This window comes from Macrotis lagotis, chromosome 5, assembly GCF_037893015.1.
Source record: "Macrotis lagotis isolate mMagLag1 chromosome 5, bilby.v1.9.chrom.fasta, whole genome shotgun sequence".
Classification (NCBI taxonomy): Eukaryota; Metazoa; Chordata; class Mammalia; order Peramelemorphia; family Peramelidae; genus Macrotis; species Macrotis lagotis.
The window spans coordinates 260,495,204-260,515,658 of NC_133662.1; the positions used below are offsets into that span (position 1 = coordinate 260,495,204).

The window sequence follows — 20,455 nt, forward strand, 5'->3', positions numbered from 1 at the left end:
CAGGTTTAGCTACCTCAGTGACGATAAAATTGTCAACATGAAAAGGTTATAAGCAAAGACTTCAGCAAAAGGAGTGTTGATGCGTTTTTGTCTGCAAAGGATTATGCATTCAGTTCAGCCCTTGAAGCTAAGATGCAACAAGGCAAGGATGCAATCCTGTCATCTGTGCTAATTTTGACCTAACAACCAACAAGAATCAACTAAACTTGAAATAATTAACAACTTCAGCAAAATTGTAGGATATAAAATAAATCCACGTAAACCCATATGAAGCATTTCTTTATATGACATTAATAGAAAGAGAAATTCCATTTAAAGTTACTGTAGGCAAAGATAAAATACTTGAGTCTCCGTGCCGATACAAACCCAAGGACTGCATGAATACAATTACAAAACACTTTTCACACAAAGAAAGTCAGATCTAGACAACTATAAAAATATCAATGGCTTTTGATTAGACTGAGTCAAAGTAATAAAAATGACAATTATGCCAAAGAAAAATGACCAAAACATTATTTGGTAGAGCTCGAAAAAATAACAACAAAATTCACTTGGGAGAAAAAATTACAAAAGAAAGTGGTCTAGCAACACCAGATTTCAAACTGTATTATAAAGCAGTAATCACCCAAACTATCTAGTGTTAACTATGAAATGGAACAGATTAGATACTCAAGACACAGTAGTAAGTAACCATAGTAACCTAGTGTCTGATAAATCCAAAGGCCCCAGCTTTGGGGAGAAGAACTCGCTAGATGACAAATGCTTCGGGGAAAACTAGAAAACAACAGGACACAAACTAAGTATAGACCAACATTTCACATCGTGGACCAAGGTAAGGTCAAAATGGGTGCATGATTGAAACATAAAGGCTGACACCTATAAGCAATTTAGAAGAGCAAAGAACAGTCTATCTCAGATCTATGGCAGAGAGAAAAATTCATTATCAAATAAAAGACAGAGAACATTATGAAATATAAAATAGGTAACTTTGGTCAAATTAAATTAAACATATATATACAGAGAGAGAGAGAGAGAGAGAGAGAGAGAGAGAGAGAGAGAGAGAGGACTGAGTCAAATTTATAAGAATTAAAGCCATAGCCACATGATAAATGTGATAAATGATTAAAGGATATGAACAGGCAATTTTCAGATGAAATCAAAACTATATATAGACATATGAAGAAAAGTTCCAAATGACTTTTGACTTGGGTTTTTTTTTTTTAGGTTTTTGTAAGGCAAATGGGGTTAAGTGGCTTGCCCAAGGCCACACAGCTAGGTAATTATTAAATGTCTGAGACCAGATTTGAACCCAGGTACTGCTGACTCCAGGGCCAGGGCTTTATCCACTGCGCCACCTAGCTGCCCCCAAATCACTTTTAATTAGGGAAATTTGAATTAAAACAACTTTGAGACACCACCTCTCACTGATCACATTAACTAATATGACATAAAAGGAAAATGATATATGTGGGAGATGTGAAAAATTTGAATTCTGAACTGATCCAGTCATTCTAGAGAGCAATTTGGAGCTATTCCCCAAAGGGCAACCAAACTGTGCATACCCTTTGATTCTGCAACACAACTTACTACTAGGTCTTTATCTCAAAGAGATCATAAAAAGGGAAAAAAACCCATGTGTGCAAAACTATTTATACAACTCTTTTCATGGCAGCAAATTATTGAAAATTGAGGGAATGTTCAAAAATTGGAGAATGGGTGAACAAACTGTGGCATTGATCGTAATGGAATGAAACTACTGTACAATTAGAAATGACATAACTACATTTATGAAATAAATATCATTATAAAACTTAAAAAAAGAAATGATAAAGGTAGATTTCAGAAAAACCTGGAAAGACATGTACAACAGATACAAAGTGAAATGAGCAAAACCAGAAAAACAGTGCACAGCATCAGCAACACCGTGGATTATCAACTATGAATGATCCAGCTTTTCTCAGCACCACAGTGATTCAAGGCACATACAATGGATTCATGAAGGAAAATACCATCTACAATCAGATAAAGAACTGAATGCAGATGGAAGTATATTTTCTCAATTACCTTTTCCCTTTCTCAGGGTTAATTTTTCCTTTTGATCTGTTTCTTCTTCCACAACTGAGACTAATATGGAAATATGGTTTACATGATAGCACATATATAAACTATAGCAAACTGCCTACTATTTTCAGAAGAGGGGAGATGAGGGAGGGAGGAAGTAAAATTTGAAAGTCAAAATCTTGTAAAAGTGAATGTTAAAATTTCCACAATATGTAATTGGGAAAAAAAGTTAAAATACTATTTTAAAAAATTAACACCAAGAAAACCCAGGTTCTCCACTAGCCAACCTCCCATCATCTATATGTAGAACCATCTGTTACAGAAATGGAGAAAGTTTGACTGCTGTGGATAAGTTCACATACCTTGATAATGAGGTTGACACATACATTGCCAGAGCTAGTTCCAGAACTAGCTCCAAAGTTTTGGAGGATTTGAAGGAAATCGTGGGAGAGAAGAGGTATTAAACCTACTACCAAACTTAAGGCCTACTGAATCCTCATTGATGTATGCCTGTGAAACAGTATACCAGCTCTCTGGCAAGAAACTGAATCACTTCTGTTTGGATTGTCTTATGAAGATTCTGAAGATCACCTGGCAAAATAAGATACCGGATTCCAAGATGCCTTCTCAAAGTAAACTGCTAAGCATTCAACTTCTACTATAGAGAACACAACCCGGGTTGTGGGTTGTCCACATTACTTGAATGGTAAACATATGTTTGCAAAAAAGATTATTTTATGGAAAATTATACAGGGCAAGTGCTCACAGGGATAGTCAGAAAAAGCAAAACAAGGACATTCTCAAGGTCTCTCTTAGAAACTATGGAACTGATTTGTGACATGGGAAACATTAGCACAGAACTGCCCATCATGGTGTGCCTTCATCAGAGGGTGCTGTGCTCTATGAGCAATGTAGAATTGAAGTAGTTCAAAAGAAACGTGAGATGTTCAGATTTAGAGAATCCACCCCAAATCTTCACATGACCTATTTCTGCATGACCTGTGATAGAGCATTCTGCAATCATATTGGTCTGATCACCCACAGTTGAGTTGGATATACTGTAAGTTGACACTAGCATTAGTGGTGTCATTTTGTCCTCTTCCAAAATGAAGAATAACATCAACCAACTAGCATGTAAGAAATATTCAGCAAAGAACTATCATTGACCCAGTCAGGGACAGTTCCCTGGCTTCCACATTTTGTGCTTAGTTAGAAGTACATTTCAGTTCTGAAGAATCATAGACTTCATTTACATTTTACATAGAAGACCCGAAAAACTGTCCACCGTAAGAAGTCTCAGAATTATAAGACACTTCCTGAAGTATTAAAAGAATAGAGACAACTAACAGGTGGGATTTCTTCTTTGTAAAGGTCTTCGGAGTCAGTGACTCATCATTCCCTGTGACCAATAAGAGGTTTACTTCCTCGTCTCAAAGTGCCACACTAAGACCTTTCATTATTGACCCTAATGCCTCCCTGGGCAGTTAGGTGCTACAGTGGATAGAGCGCTAAGACTGAAGTCAGGAAGACTCCTCTTCATGTGTTCCAATCTGGCCTCAGACACTTATTAGCTGTGTGACTCTGGGTAAGTCACCTAACTTCCTCATCTATAAAATGAGTCGAGGAAGGAAATGACAAACCATTTCAGTGTCTTTGCCAAGAAAACTTCAAATTAGGTCACAAAAGATCAGACACAACTGAGATGACTGAACAATAAGTTATTTTCTCTCCCCTGTATCTTCTCTTCTCCAAGTTCAATATTCCCAGGTCTTCCACCCATGGCATGATCTAGAGGCCCTTAACTGTGCTGGTTGCTCCTCTGTCTGAACAGCAACAACAACAATAACAGACACAAGTTACAAGTTACACTGGTCTTACATGAAGTGTAGTGTCCATAATTGGACATATTATTTGGAAAATTCTGGAAAATTCCAGAAACGTAGTCTGACAAAGGGAGAAGACAGTAGAACTGTAAATTGTGAGTCTCTTACTCCTGAAATCACATTAACTTCCTTGGAAGTCTTGATGTTCTAACTGATTCCTGTTAATGATGACATCCGCTAATTCTCCCTGTGGGGGCCCACCCCACTCACCAATCTTTTGAGATGTCTTCCCGCCAGCAGAAAGTGTCTCCGAGGGGTGCAACTAGAGTCAGGAAGGACCATGTGAGGGGAGAAGGAGCTGGGAATGTAATGGTGATCTTCACGTTGCCATGTGCTAGAAGAATTGAGCTTTCCATGTTTGGTTCCAGAGGACAAACCTAGGAACAACATGTTGACATTGCACAGAGGATAATATAGTCTAGATAGAAGGAATAACTTCCTAATAATTAGAGTTCCTCAAAATTCAGATTGATACCCCAGGTGGTAGTGGGTGTCTCTTCATCCTAAGTGTCAAAGTGAGGGCCAGGAGACCCTTGTTCAAGTGTAGGTAGGACCTGGTGGCAACTGAGTGTCCAACCCACTGATTGGGATTCTATGATTCGAAAAAAGTTCTCTGTCCAACAAATAATTAATCAATAAGTCTTTAGTTAGCAGACCAGAAGCTATGCTAAGCTAGAGATGCCAAATAAATAAATGAATAAAGTCACAGTCCCCACCTTCAAAGAGTTAAGGGGAGAAATTATGTAATTAAATGATGCATATGCAAGTTATGTCTGGTGGCAATGGAAAGCAATCTCAAGGGGGAAATGCACTAATGGAGGTAGAGGGATCCTAGCAAAGATACTTCAGAAAGTGGAGTTTGAGATGACTCTTGAAGGAAACCAGGAAGTTTGATCTCAGAGGAAATAAAGAACTAATTAAGTTTATTGATTTAGGAAGTGGTGTTTGTGTGTGTGTGTGTGTGTGTGGTGTGTGTGTGGTGTGGGAGGGGGGATTGCCATGGTCAATTGGGCAAATACATAGGGGGTATATTGGAGTGCATTGGGACTTAAGGGAGAGAGATCAACCAGAGGCAGATTATAAATCCAGGTGAAAAGTGACATAAGATTGGACCTATTTGAGTAAAGAAAAAGAGTCAAAATTTTAGAGCATCTGCAATGGAGAATACCATCTATACCCAGAGAAAGAACTATGGAGTTTAAACAAAGACCAAAGTCTATTACCTTCAATTTTTTTTAAAGTGTCTTATGCACAACATAATTTTGCTCCTCAACCATATGATTTCTCTCCCAACACATTCAATTTCAAACAATGTATAGTATGAAACAATGGAAAGACTATCAGACTGCCTTCTGTGGGGGGATGGGGGAGGGAAGGGAGGGTGGAGGAAAAATTGTAAAATTCAAAACCTTACAGAAAATGATAGGCAGAAACTACTATTGTATGTAATTGGAAAACAATTAAAATAGCATTTTTTTTAAAAAAAAAAAGGAGTCAAAATCAAGAGATGGTTCAAAGCTCCAGACATGGCTGTATGATTGCATATATGAAAGAAATGGGCTTGAGTAGGTGGCGACACTGAAATTACATGGACTGGTGACTGTGAGATTCATGACGTCTTCAATAAAAATGAGAAATTTGTGGGGAAGAGAGTTTTGGGGGCAAAATGTTGAGTTCTGTTTTGGTCAGGTTGAGTGGGAGATGCCAACAGAACATCTCATTCAAGATATTCATTGGGCAGATAGTGCTTTGGAACTCCAGTTTAGGAGAGAGGCTAGAATTGAATATAGGACCAATGAATCATCTACAGAGATGATGGCAGAACCCCTGGGACATGCTGAGATTGCTGAGTGAGATAGAAAAAATCTTGGGGTAGTTTTGGAATTTCTTTTTTTTTTTTTTTTAGGTTTTTGCAAGGCAAATGGGGTTAAGTGGCTTGCCCAAGGCCACACAGCTAGGTAATTATAAGTGTCTGAGAGCAGATTTGAACCCAGGTACTCCCTACTCCAGGGCCGGTGCTTTATCCATTGCGCCACCTAGCCGCCGCAGTTTTGGAATTTCTAACATGTGACTTAGAAGGAGATCCAGTAAAGAAGACTGGGAAATAGTGGAGGAAGAGAATGAAGAGAGAGAAATGCCAAAAGCCTAGAGGAGAGACAGAGCAACAGGATCCAGGCTACAGAGAGGTCTAGAAGAAACAAGGGTTGGGAAATGGTCATTAAATTTGATTAAGAGTTCATTGGGGGGCGGCTAGGTGGCACAGTGGATAAAGCACGGCCCTGGAGTCAGGAGTACCTGAGTTCAAATCCAGCCTCAGACACTTAATAATTATCTAGCTGTGTGGCCTTGGGAAAGCCACTTAACCCCATTGCCTTGCAAAAACCTAAAAAAAAAAAAAGAGTTCACTGGGGGCAGCTAGGTGGCTCAGTAGATAGAGCACCAGCCCTGGAGTCAAGAGGACGTGAGTTCAAATCTAACCTCAGACACTCAATAATTACCTAGCTGTGTGGCCCTGGGCAAGCCACTTAACCCCACTGCCTTGCAAAAAGAAAAGAGTTCATTGGTAACTTCGGAGAGAGCAGTTTTAGTTGAATAGTGATGTGGGAATTAAGTTTGCAGATAGTTTGGAAGGGCGTAAGAAGAGAGGTGGAGGAAGGACTAAGTATAAATGGCTTTCCAAATTTAGTCAGGATAGGGAGACGAAATCTAGAATAATGGCTAGCCAGAATGGCCAGACCCAGAGAAGAATTTTTTTTGAGAAATGAAGGCTATGTAAGCATTTTTGTTGGCTGTACTGAAGGAGTCAGTAAATAGGGAGAAACTGAATATTACAGAATGCGGACAATTCACTGGAAGAAACAGAAGAAGATGGAAACAAGAATGCAAATGGAAGGTTTTGCCTTGACAAAAGAAGGGTCATCTCTTTATTAAAATCAGAAGTAAGGGAGGAGACAGTGTGGAAAAATGTTTGAATGGTGTGGGATGAAGGAAAGGGCTCTCAGCAAATGATCTCAATATTTTGGTGATGAATGAGGTGAGATCATCTGCTGAGATGATGGAAAAGAGAATACCATGGAGGGTTTAAGGAAAGATAAAAGAGATTGGATTAAATGCTCGGACAAATAGGTTAGTCAAATAATTAGGAAACCTTTACCTCTGTAAAAGAATTATCTTGTGGTCTTAAGGGCACTGTTGAGATTTTATAACAAAAATTTGTGGTGGATTCAATCAGCTTGGTTCACGAGTGTCCCCAGTTTCAATCAGCAAGTAGTATGTAAACAGGAGGAAAAGCAGATGGTGAGAGCAGTCCAAAATGGGATTCGAGGAAGGCGTCATCCACAATAAGACAAGAGGGCAAAGAATTTATTGTAGAGTTGGTGCAGAGTTGAGGTGGTCCACCAAATGTTTGAGATAGGATAAGGAAAGAGGAGAGTATAGCCAGTGTTTGGGTGATGAGCTGGGAAAGAGCTTAGGGAGAGGGACTGGAGGTTGAGGTGAAGATGAAGAACAGAAATAGGAGTTGTGTAAGATCAAAGATTATGACTGGATAAAGCAATATGAAATTTAGTCTTTCTCCTCCAAAAAATTCAACTTGCTGCCAAATTGTGGTCTGTTAAGTGGTTTTTTCAATGCCAACTCCATTCTCCATATATCATTTTCTTAGCCAACTTTGCATTTCTCTCCTGCAGTCTTTCCCTTAACAGCACCAATAATAAATATATCACTGGTATTTTGTGTTCTTGTCCTTATCCTTGGCAGGGCTAAGCTCTTCTCACAGGATCATTTATCCTCATATGACTCATTGGGAGTGGTGATTCACATAGTCACCAACACCAGGTCTGACAGGTTTGGAGAGGCTTTTTGTTTCTATCTTGGGTGTATGCCCAGGAAGAGAGCATACCTCTCTTTTATCACTATTGTTGAGTTGTTTCAGTCACGTCTGATACTTTACAGCTCTTTAGGAGTTTTGTTGGCAGAGCTACTGTAGTGGTTTTGCCATTTTCTTCTCCAGCTGTGGAAACTGAGGCAAACAAGGTTATAGGACTTGCCCAGGTCACACAGCTAGTGGCTGAAGCCAGATTTGTACTCATGAAGAGGAAGCTTCCTGACTTCAGGCCCAATGCTCTATCCACCATGCCACCTAGCTTCCCTCTCTTATGAACCAGATAAATAGGTGCCTCGGCAGAGAAGCACTAACCACCACCATGTGTCTCTTCCTTCCCTGACCCTCATAGAGAATCCTGGGTACCCATATTATCATTCCTGTCTCCTCCAAACATCCAGCTCCCTTCTCTTCAGGAAGAGAATCTTTTTCTAAAGTCCTTCTTCCCTTCATCCTCGGTATGACATCTTGGAACTCTCCAATCTCCCAACACACACTTCAATTCCTACCTGTCTCTTCCATTTTTTTATTCATGTTTTCACATAAAAACTCTTCTTTATACACCCACATGCACATATACCCACATACAATACGCTTTCATATACACACACATTTGCCCATATTAACAAAACACACACACACACACACACACACACACACACACACACACTCACACCAACATATTTACAAAACTTAAGCCTACATAACAATATTGATATGTTCTACTGTTGCTGTTTTATCTTTGAGGCTCTATGTTTCCCATAGATTACAGTAGTTAGCAAGGTTTTACTGCTGGCCTAATGTAACTGAAGCTCCATAGTGAGCACTGAGTATCCAAGTTCAAAGAATGAAAGGCTCCCCTCTCATAAGGAGCTCATATTCTAAAGGGGAAGGTGTAGGAAGTAAGAGCGATCAGAAAAGAGCAGCATCAACAAGAAATAATGAATACAAACACAAAGTAGGTAAATACAAGGCTCTCTGAGGGCAAGGCCACTGATAGTGGAGGAAGGGAACAGGAAACACCAGCAATACATCTTAAGAGGAAGGAACTCCTTCACCGGACAGCCACAGAGGGCCAGAACCTCTGATGTACATGCAAAAAAGTCACATATATATTGATATGACCCAAAATATACATAAAGAATCATAAACACACAAGCTGATTACATGATTTGTATTATTTAATATTTATTTAATATGAAATTTATTAATAAAATTTTATTCAACATTAAACAATATTACCTTATTCCAGTGAGAACAAAGATGGTTATTCCTGGTTTATGATTCAAGCAGTCTTGGAAACAGAACACCGAGAGAGTCTGACTCTGTAGGACAATCATACTTTAGACAGGTCTAGGCCGGATGGCCTTGGAGATTCCTTCCAATTATCAAATTCAACTTTGAACACAATTCTGGCTTAGTCCAAGAAGTCTGGACAACCCTAACTTCCCTTCTCCAGCTTCCAGACTCTCTTCTGAATCCTTTATCTCTCTTCCACAGGAGTTTAAATTCCTCCTCTTCCTCAGGAGAAGCAGATCAGAGCCAGAATGATGAGCCAAAACTGTTCATTTGCATCCCAGAGTTGCCTGCTGCTTCACTAGAATTTGGGATATCTGGTGTGAATCCCTAAACACATATGCTACATTCTGGACATAGGATTGATCCATAGATGGGTGAGGACACCATCTATAGAGATGAGAATGAAAGGAGCAAATCAGCAAAATAGTCTTGTAGACTTAGACTTAGAAGATGATTTCAAACCTTTTTTTGGTCACCTTCTAACAAGTTGCATGGATAGACTGAGTGAGCTGTCTTTCCATTTGGAAAGTAAGAGGGCTAGACAACATGGCTCCCAAGTTTACTTCCACCTCTGACTTCTCTTAAGCTAATCTGAAAGCAGTCAAGAAAATAATTGAGCATCTAGTTTACAAAGTCTCACTGGTACACATTCCCAGTGTCTCTAACCAGGGGCTAGAAATACCAATTTAAAAAAAGATTCCCTTTTCCTTAGCAACATTTTACAAAGCATTTCCCAAGGAACAATCTTGTGAGGTAGATAGAATAGGTGTTACAAATCTCAATTTATAGATTGAGGGTTAAGGAAGGGAAGTGACATAGTCATAATGTTAGAAAATGTTAGATTTGAACCCGTTTCCCAGCTCCAGATCCAGTGCCATCTCATTACACCTCACTGTTTCTTAAGATGAAAAACAATATAGTCTCTATACAGAGTACAGAATCCTCCAGGAAAAATATCAAATATCATACATATGTAGACACACACACACACACACACACACACACAGACACACACACAATAGAGAAATGTACTCAAGTAGGAGGCATGGTAGGTCAAATGGAACTAAAAGACCAGGTCAGGTTCCTCTCTGACTGTTGGGACCTGGAAAGATTCCAAGTGACACCTACATTGTGACTTTGAAGAAGAGAATGAAATGATGAATGCAAACACAAAGTACGTAAATACAAGGCTATCTGAGAGCAAGGCCACAGATAAAGGGAAGGTCTACTTTTAGGAATGGTATCAATTACATGGTTTCTAAAAAATTATTTCTTATTTTTATTTCAACATTTATTTTGAAAATTTGAGTTCCAAAATTCTTACCCTCCCTCTAGGCTCTCCCACACACATTGAGAGGGTAAGCAATATGATTCCCATTATACAGGCATACCTTGGAGATATTGCAGGTTCAGTTCCAGACCACTGCAATAAAACAAATATTGCAATAAAGTCAAGCACATAAGTTATTTTGTCTCCCAGTGCATATAAAAGTTATGCTTGCTCTATACCATAGTTCATTATGTATGCAATAGAACTATGTCAAAAAAGTACATATCTTAATTTTAAAAATTCTCTATTGCTAAAAATTGTTAACCATTATCTGAAGCTTCAGCCTTGCTGATGGAGGGTGTTGCCTCAATGTTGACGGATTGTTGATTGATCAGAGTAGTCAAAGTTGCTGAGGTGGTAGAGACTGTGGCAAATGAGACAACAATGAAACTTGTCCCATCAATCTACTGTTCCTTCAACTTGAACAGTTTAGGGCCATTGTAGTGCTATTAATTGAAATCAATATTGTTGTAGCTTAGGAAATAGGGAAATTCAAGAAGAGGGAGAGGAACAAGAAGGGTGGACTGGTGGAGCACAGTCAGAATACTCAGGAGATTTCTTGATTACATTCACTGTCTTATATGGGCAAGGTTTGTGTTGCCCCAAACAGTTACCATAGAAATATCAAAAATCACTGATGACAGATCACCATAATAGATACAATAATAATGAAAAATATAAACATTGAATTACCAAAATGTGACACAGAAATACGATGTGAGCGTGTTATTGGAAAAATGATGCTGATGGAATTGCTCGTCATGGCTAGTATCAAACCTTTAATAAAAAAAATGCATTATCTGTGAAACACAATAAAATGCACTATGACTGCACAAGTTAAGTCTTGCAAAACATATCTCCACATTAGCCATGCTGCCCCCCTCCCAAAAAAGTAAGAAAAATAAAGATGGGTGAAAAAAAATATTCATTCTGCACTCAGGAGCTTACTAGGTCTCTCTTTGGAGGTAGATAGTGATTTTCAATATAAGCCCTTTGGAATTTACACAGATCTTAATCTTTGGAGTTGGAAGGGATGACAGTAGCCATCTGGTCTGAATGTAGACCCCACCCCCTCATCCCCACTAGGAATCCATGTTATAATATATCTGACTTGTGGTTTGAAGTTCTCCCATGAGGGGTTACCTACCCAGCACTCTGTTCCCATTTTTTCATCATTAGGCCATTTTTCCTGACTCAAGCCTAGATTTGTTTCTTTGTCGATTCCACCCATTGCTCCAAGTTTTGCCCTTTGAGACCAATTAAAATGAATCTAATTATTCTTTATTATGAATCTAATTACTGTTTAGATCCTTGAAGACTACAGTCACATCTCTTTTGAGATTTCTTTTCTTTGGGGTAAACATCTCCAGTTGCTTCAACCAGTTTTCTTAAGGTATGGACTTAAGGCCATTCTCCATTCTGTCTACCTGGATACCCTTTGGCTAACTTTGTTAAAAGGAAGGAAGGAAGGAAGGAAGGAAGGAAGGAAGGAAGGAAGGAAGGAAGGAAGGAAGGAAGGAAGGAAGGAAGGAGGGAGGGAGGAAGGGAGGGAGGAAGGAAGGAATGTTAATTTAGTGTGATCGCTTCTGGATGAAGCCATGTAGACTCTTTATGATTATTGTTTCCTTTCTTATCTGTTCATTAACCGCTTCAATATCAATTAAGAAGCATTTATTAAGCACCTACTACATACCATGTGAAGAATATATATATATATACCACAAATAGAATAATCCTGACTCTTGGGAAATTTATAGCCAATAATAACATGTCCTAGAATTTGGGCAGAAACTTAAGGCAGGCTCACTGGCCTCTGGCTTGCAGACTGTAATCTTCCTTTTTTTTTTTTTTTTTTTGAAAATCAGGACAGCACTTGCTCTTCAATAATTACATCTGCCAGGTCTTACCATAGCAAAAAAACAGCATCCATTTGGGTCAGGAAACTGGAAGGGGCTATGGGTGCTCTTTTGATTATCTATATTAGAATTCAGCACTCCACTGGCCATTTTTTGTTTTGTCTTTTCCATTCCAAAGGTTACTCTCATTACTAGAGTAAACAAAAGCAAAAGAAGGATTGAGTTGGTCTCTACCTTCTATCTGTTGGCAATTATTGTCCCATTCAACCTGAGCAATGATCTTGTCCATTCTTTTGTCATCCTCTCTTTTCCTCAATAGAACCTTTTTTAAAATATGCCCCCTCCATTTCTGTTAGACTTCATTTTCCTTAGTAGTCTCAGATCATTCTGAGCTTCTACACATCTAATACTATTACATCTTCTTCAATAATGAAGGACAAGAACCAACCAACCAACTATTCCATAACTTTTTTGGATTCATCTAATGAGAGAGAAATTTAAGAAAACATATTATCATGTTCACCTTTGGGCATCTTGATTTCCATTCCATTGTTATGTGGATAGATGACCCCACTGTGGGCCACAAAGGCCCTCCTAAAATGTAAAAGTCTTGGTTTCTTTCCAAAACTCATCTACTCAAAGACCCTACTGAAATATAAATATCTTGGCTGTTTTTAGTTTATTTTTAAAAATTTTTAATAGATATGCCTTGGGGGTTCATTGTATTTTCTTTTCATCATCATAATTATTTATTTTTTTCTTTTAAGCATGTATAGTTTTACTTTTTTATTTTTATTTTTTTTACTCCAGCTACTTACAAAGGCAAGTCTCAACATTTACTTCCAAAACCTTAAGTTTCAAATTTCTCTCCCTTCTTACCACCACACTCCCCCCATTGAGCAAGCTAGTTTGCTCCAGTGTAGCCAGGCTGTGCTGCAGGCCCTTTCTAAAATGTGTAGCCTTGAAACACACCACAAAGAAAGAGAAACTAATAAACTAAAATAAAGTATGGGGAGGGAAGGGTGTGCTTCAGTCTGTATTCAGGCACCATCATCTCTTTCTTTGGGATGGATAGTATTCTTTATTCTAAGTCCACCAGAGAAATTGCGTCAATATTTTTTCCAAGTTGCTTTTGCTAGCTGTATTTCCCCTCCATCCTAGTTCCCCCATCCCCATTTATTCTATTCTCTCTCTCTCTTTTCACCCTGTCCCTGCTCAAAAGTGTGTTGTGTCTGACCATCCTCTCCCATGATCTTCCCTCTCTTCTATCACACCCCTTCTATGACCCCCTCCCCTCCCCCATCCCCCTTCTCCAATCCTTTTTCTCTCCTATTTTCCTATAGAGTAAGATAGATTTCTATACCCATTTGAGTATATATGTATGTGATTTTTCTCTGAACTACTTCTGATGAGAGTAAAGGCTGACTCTCTTCCCCTTACCTTCCACCCTTTCCATTCTATTGCAAAAGCTATTGACTCTTTTATGTGAAATATCTTAACCCATTCTACCTCTCCTTTCCCTTTCTCCCAGTACGTTCCTTTTTCACCCATTGACTCTATCTTTATAATATATTATACTTTAATATTCAGCTCTTCCCACTCTTTCCTCTACCTCCATTGCTTGATTTTAAAAATCTTTTTTGAGCTTTTCCATAACCTGAGACCAATTCATATTTTTCTTGGAGGCTTTGGATACAGAAACTTTGACTTTGTCATCTTCTGGGTGAATATTTTGATTCTCCATAGGACCAAAGTAATTGTCTATAGTCAGAATTTTTCTTCTTCTGTTGTTTGCTCATGTCTCCAACCTATGATCCGATTTTAGCTTTTTTGTTAAGGTGGTGTTCTGCTTCCCAGATGGAGGACACACTGCCCCAACTTTTGAGGGTTTTTGCAGTTGTTTTCAGGGTAACTCCCCCAGGGACCTCAATTCCTCCAGGGAATTATGAGAGGCTCTGATTGTTATCCTGGTCTGTGCTCTGGTCTGTGGATAACCACAAACACTCCTTTCTGCCATGGAATAATGAGGAGAGTGCCTACTTCACTATTAAAGTTCCTTTTCCTGAAATAGGGGCCCCAGATTGTAACCTGGTTCTGAGTATGGGCAAAGCAACACAGTCCTGCCTCGGAGATATTGGAGAGACCTCTTCAATCTTCCCCAACCCCCCTTACTGCCTGTGGACTGAACACTCTGGAAGCCACTGCTGGATGGCTCCCTGCCAGGTGGCTCCCCAGGTCTGCTCCTGGTTCCTGAGGCCTGTGAGTAATGAGCTGCCCTCTCACTTGGGTGTGGCAGAATTTTCCTACTGACCTTCCAAGTTTTCCTAGGCAATCCCTGGGTTGAGAGGTCTGGAAACCAACGCCACTTCTATAGACCCAGGTGCCCCCAAGGATCCAGGCACCTAGCAGACTATTTCTGGATAATTGGAGCTAGTTTGCTCCAGTGTAGCCAGGCTGTGCTGCAGGCCCTTTCTAACCCTACTGTACAGACCTTTCCTGCAGATCTTTCAAGTTGTCTTGAGCTGGAAAAATGTTTCACTCAGTCTTTTTGTGGTTCTGTCATTCTAGAATATGGTTAGTCATCATTTAAAGGTATTTTGAGTAGTTTGGGGGAGAGTTTATGGAAGTTCCTGCCTCCATTATGCCATTTTGGCTCTGCCTCTGTTTTACATTTTATGTTTTACGTTTTATGTTTATGTTTTATGTTTCCATCCCACATTCACTTGAGATATGGTGGAATCACCTCAACCCCTTCTGAGATGTAAATTCACTGAGAAGATGGAAATTGCCTCAACCATCTTTCTCCAAATCCTCCCCTATCCTTTTCTCACTTTCCCCAGCATGTACACCATGCCCTGTTCCTCTGTATAAACCCTGCCTTTACTGATGGATTGATGCTGATACTGGCTCAGTTGTACTTGCAACTTTCCCTAATCTCTTTCCCTTATACTACTCCCCCTCTATACTTATGGCCACTTATGGTGGTGGCTGCTTCTGCTCCTGCTGGTCCTTCTAATTGTCTGATTGTCCTGCTGCTCATCCTCTTAGGGATCAGTTGTTCCCAGTTGCCTTTACTTACTCTAGCTCCTCTCTCCTTTAGTTTCTGCTAACCATAGTAATATTTGAATAAACCTTTTTGTCCCTAAAATACAACTAGGTCAGAACTGATGCTTTCATGAATTTGTCACATTCAAACCTGAAACTAGACTATCCCAAAGCATTCTTTAAACAACATTTTTTTTGTTTCAATGAAATTTTATTTTGCACATCAAGCACAACATTTTTAAACACTTGGCAAAGCACATAACATATACCCCCCCCCATGTTGCATTATCTAGCAAAAGCCAATTTAAGACTAAAATGGACAATTTTGATCACATAAAATTAGTTTTGGCGCAACCAAATGCAGATAAAATTAGAAGAGAAGCAAGTAACCGGACAATTTTTGCAGTAAGTTTCTCTAATAAGACAGAGGATATTCATTCATATTAATAAGAGCAAGCAAAAGCCATTCTCCAACTGATCTGAAAATGCAGTTTTCAAAGAAAAACCAAGCTTTCAATACAGAGGAAAAAATACTCCAAATCATTAGAAAAATGAAAATTATATCTCAAAGCAGACTAGAAAAGTTGACAAAAAAGGAAAAAGACAAATGCCAGAGGGGCTGTGGAAAAGTGGATCTGGTCATGAACAGTTGGTATAACTGTGATCTGGCCCAGCCATTGTAGAAAGCAATTTTGAACAATGTGAAAAAAATTATTCAACTGCACAGATCCTTTGACCCAGCAATCATACCATTAGTAAGATTATTCCTTCAAAGAGATCAAAGAAAAAAAGACCCTTATGAATAAAAATATCCATAACAAGTCTTTTTTGTGGTGACAAAGAACTGGAAAGGGCATACTCATCACTTGAGGAATGGCTGAACATATGTTATATGAATGTTATGGAGTACTACTACACTATTAAGAAACATGGGAAGACTTATTGAGTTCATGCAGAATGAGGTGAGTAGATGCAGAAAAAAACAAGTTATTCAGTAACATTTTAAATGTCTTTGAAAGACCTAAGTACTCTGATCAATGTGATGACCAACCACAATTTCAATAGATTCATAATGACATATAAGACCAACCTCCTTGACAAAAGAGGTGATGGAATCAGGGTAGTACAAAACAAGACAAAAATTTTTTGGATGTGGTCAATCCAAGAATTTGACTTGATTATACATTATTTGTTATAAGGATCTTCTTTTTCAAATGAGGGGGTGGGATAGAAGGCAGTTTTCATTAACTAGCAAGATTACAAAATGTTTACATCTGAAAATGAGAATGTAAGACATTTACATGAAGACAGTCATAAAATCTAGATTCAAACTAGTGAACAGATCATTCCATACACAGACCAAACTAAGCATGTTTTAGTATTTGAAGAGTTATCTGAAGAGGGATTAGAAAAATTCTGATTAGCCCCAGAGGGCAGAATTAGGGATGGAAGTCATAAAAGAAGCAAATTTAGCTTTGACAAGGAAGGGGCTGTCTTGAAAAATAGTGGATTCCCTCACTGCAGGTCTTTAAACAGAGACTGGATGACTTATTTGACAGCAAATGTATGGTCAGGTATGGGTTAGACAGGATGGAGGCCATTTCTCATTGATTCTGTGACCTCTTGAAGGGGATATCTTTCCCTTTAGGTCTCAATGACAACTCGATCGACTAAACAGAAGATAAAAGCAGAAGTGCAATAGATAATGGCAATTCGGTGGTCACTTCAATAGCAAGCTAGGGAATTCAAATAGCATGGGACATAGTTTTGGACCTCAATACCATTTCTGATTTATAAGTTAAAACTACTGCAAAGTTAGCTTCTCTGTGATATCCAAATCTTCATTTTGTTGGGAAGGGGAAAAGCTAATGTAGAAATGCAACAGTGCTCCTTAATATTAATATTAATACTAATACATTCACAAGACCATGAAGCACAGGCTTTTTTATATGGGAAATGAACAAAATCTACACAACAAAGATTTGAAATCCATTTTATTACATTAATGTGATGTTACAATTGAAAACAGACTACCTTTACTTTGTATGTTAATTTTGGAATAATCCAGAATGGTGCCATTTCTGACAGCTCTGAGGAAAAGGAATTTCTCCTTTACTGGCTTCTCCAATCTTTAGGGACAACTCTGCCAACAGGGGACAGGTTCCACTCGATTCCAATCTGTGTTGCCACATATGCCCAAATGACAAGACAGAAAGTGGCTCCACTTAGCAATATTGGGGTGCCATACTTATCATGAAAATTAGGCAGCCTGTCCTGGTGGTTCTGCCTCTCAACAGTTTGCTGAAAGCTGCGAACCGAGAAGCGGCTCAAAGCCCTCCTAAACAGAGGGAACATCGCCAAAAGAGCAAGAAGAAACCACAAGGGACTCAGGGTGTTGACAGCACGCCAAGCGTGTTGCTTCGTCCTTGCAAGAAGTCAAAAGAAACCTAAACAACATTTTTTACATTTAGATTTCATTTTTTTCCCAATTCCATGCAAAGAGAATTTTTAAATCATCCATTTTCAAGTTTATGAGTTTCACATTTATCTACCCCCCCCCTTTCCCAACCTCCTCCCCAGGGCATCAGCCAATCTAGTAAAGGTGGTACATGTACAACTGTGTTAAACAATGTTTCTAAACAACATATTAAAACTTCTTCATATTCACTTATTCACTTTTACCTACCCTACTTACGTCTTCTGTTTGTGTCTTTTTAAAAATCAAAATTAATGATGAGATCTCTGCTAATTCCCATTGTCTTTTCAAACCACTCCCATTTCTAATTATTATTGGATTTGTCCTTCATTTGACATTTAAACTTGACACTTCACAATGAGGTCCCAACTTTTCTTTTCTTTTTTGTTTTTTTCAAGGAAATGGAGTGAAGTGACTTGCCCAAGGTCTCACAGTTAGACAATTACTAAGTGTCTGAGGCTGTATTTGAACTCAGGTCCTCCTTACTCCAGGGCCAGTACTCTATCCACTGTGCCACCTAGCCACCCCAGCACCACCTAGCCACCCCAATGCCACCTAGCCACCCCCCAACTTTTCTTTTTAACACTTTTTGTGCATTACTCTCCATACTAGATCTCTGATTCAGTCCTGCCTCAGAGATAATGGAGAGAACTCATATGTGACATTCAATCTCCTGTCTCCCAGAACTGGTACTTTCTCATCTTTATTACTTCTTTTGAAGCTCAGTTCAATGGACACTTCCTTCTGTAAGATAACCTCAGTCTCCAGTATTCCCTCCCTAAAAACCTTACTTTGTGTGTAAGTGGGGGGGGGAGGGAGTATATGTAGACATACATATATAAATGTATGCATACTTAATAATCAGTATTTCTTTTATCTAAAACATGTATAATATATAAAATATATTAAGGATATAGTATATAACATGTTCTAGAGATCCATATTGCTCCTTTCTTTCTCTTTGTTTTGTGATTCCAGTATCTGGAACATGGTAGGTACTTAATAAATTAATAAACCTGGTTCCTTGGCCTGTACTGTCAAGTACAGTGTGGACAGACTACATTATCAAATTTCAATCATCTCTGCTTGAGGTCCTGGAAGGACCTATGAATGGCTGAAGGCTTTTTTCAAACTCAGACGGGAACACAATTGCTATTTGGTGAGGACCATAAAATAATCCAATTTGATCTGTTCATTCTTAAGTAAATAAATTTAGGGTTGTTTCCCCTTATGCAAGTCCCAGAAATATTCAAAAGCCAGACCATTAAGATTTTCCATAAGCAGTATATCTTGTCATTATCAGAAGAAAGGAAGGAAACAGGGACGGCTAGGTGGCGCAGTGGATAAAGCACCTGCCCTGGAGTCAGGAGTATCTGGGTCCAAATCCGGTCTCAGACACTTAATAATTACCTAGCTGTGTGGCCTTGGGCAAGCCACTTAACCCCATTGTCTTGCAAAAAAAAAAAAAGAAAAGGAAAAAGAAAAAAAAGGAAGGAAACAACCAAATTGCTAAACATCCAGTATTCTAGGGATGCAACATCCATAATTGGTAACAATTTTTTGTATTCTTGATGGATGTTGTAATACAAGAGAAATCATTATTTAATCACTCAATCCTACAAAAGTTCTGTCAAAGAAACTGACTTGTCTTAAACAGTTTAAGAAAACTGACTATCCAATCTAAAACAAAAAAAAAGAAAGAAAAAATACTTTTCTTAGCAAGGGATCCCTGAAATTCCCAGGGCTGAGCACAGTTCTGGTACATGGTAGACTTTTAAAAGATGTTTACTGAGTGATGTTGATTGACCGATTGATTGAACTATGAAGTCTGCCAAGAAAAGTACAAAATAGACAATCTCTTCACTGGGTCCCTACAAATCTGTAAGGGAACCAATGAAATCCAGTCAAAGACAACACACTACACCACCCCATCTAAGGGTTATCCCTTGAAATTATACTCACAGTTTGAACACCCCAGGTTCAAAGTTCTCTGTGGGTCTACTCTCCTAAAATTAAAGTCTAGAAGCCTCCACTGGGGCACTTCCCTTTGAAAGATCTGCTAGTTGGTACAATTAACTCAATTGAGATAGCACGGTAAGAACAGCATTTGCACATTTCTCCCTGTCTCAGGGGCATACCATTCCAATACACACGCCATCCTTATGATGAATGTGCACAAATTTAAACTGATAGTGAGGCAAATATATGGGAAATTCATATGGTCAAAATGTGTACAACGTAAAATTGTATCTTCACTCTATGGAAAAATGAGTTCAATAACTTAATATCACTGCTAACTGGGCATTATGAACATTAAAAAAGCACAGTTCAGTAGAACATTTTATATTAGTTCAGAGTCTTACCAATAATTGGAGCCCAGTCTACTGTTGACCAGATAAATAGCATCCTTGGCATCGCTAAAATCGACTTATTATCAATGATGTCTGTCACTTACCTTTTAAATATGAATGTATCATAGAAGCTCAAAAGAGATGCTAAATAACTATGAAGTATTCTATATACATTGCTATAAGTCCTATTTGAGCCTGATCTTGATGGTTTTGTGACCCCTTTGAGTAAGCCAAACCAAATTGTCTGTGTGGTGTGGTGTGTGTGTGTGTG

At 38.7% G+C, this 20,455-nt stretch overlaps 1 protein-coding gene across 1 annotated transcript; it reads right to left on the minus strand.

Annotated features, from left to right (window-relative positions):
* Nucleotides 1–17,414: 17,414 nt before the first annotated feature.
* Nucleotides 17,415–17,787, minus strand: LOC141490189 (cytochrome c oxidase subunit 7B, mitochondrial-like). The gene has a single exon (XM_074190424.1). The coding sequence runs from the start codon at nt 17,710–17,712 to the stop codon at nt 17,470–17,472; it is 243 nt and encodes an 80-aa protein (XP_074046525.1). The 5' UTR covers nt 17,713–17,787; the 3' UTR covers nt 17,415–17,469.
* Between the last annotated feature and the right edge of the window lie 2,668 nt (nt 17,788–20,455).

Bases quoted from the DNA above. Each gene is read 5' to 3' on its own strand.
- LOC141490189 (XM_074190424.1), bottom strand. From the start codon at position 17,712: ATGTTCCCTCTGTTTAGGAGGGCTTTGAGCCGCTTCTCGGTTCGCAGC.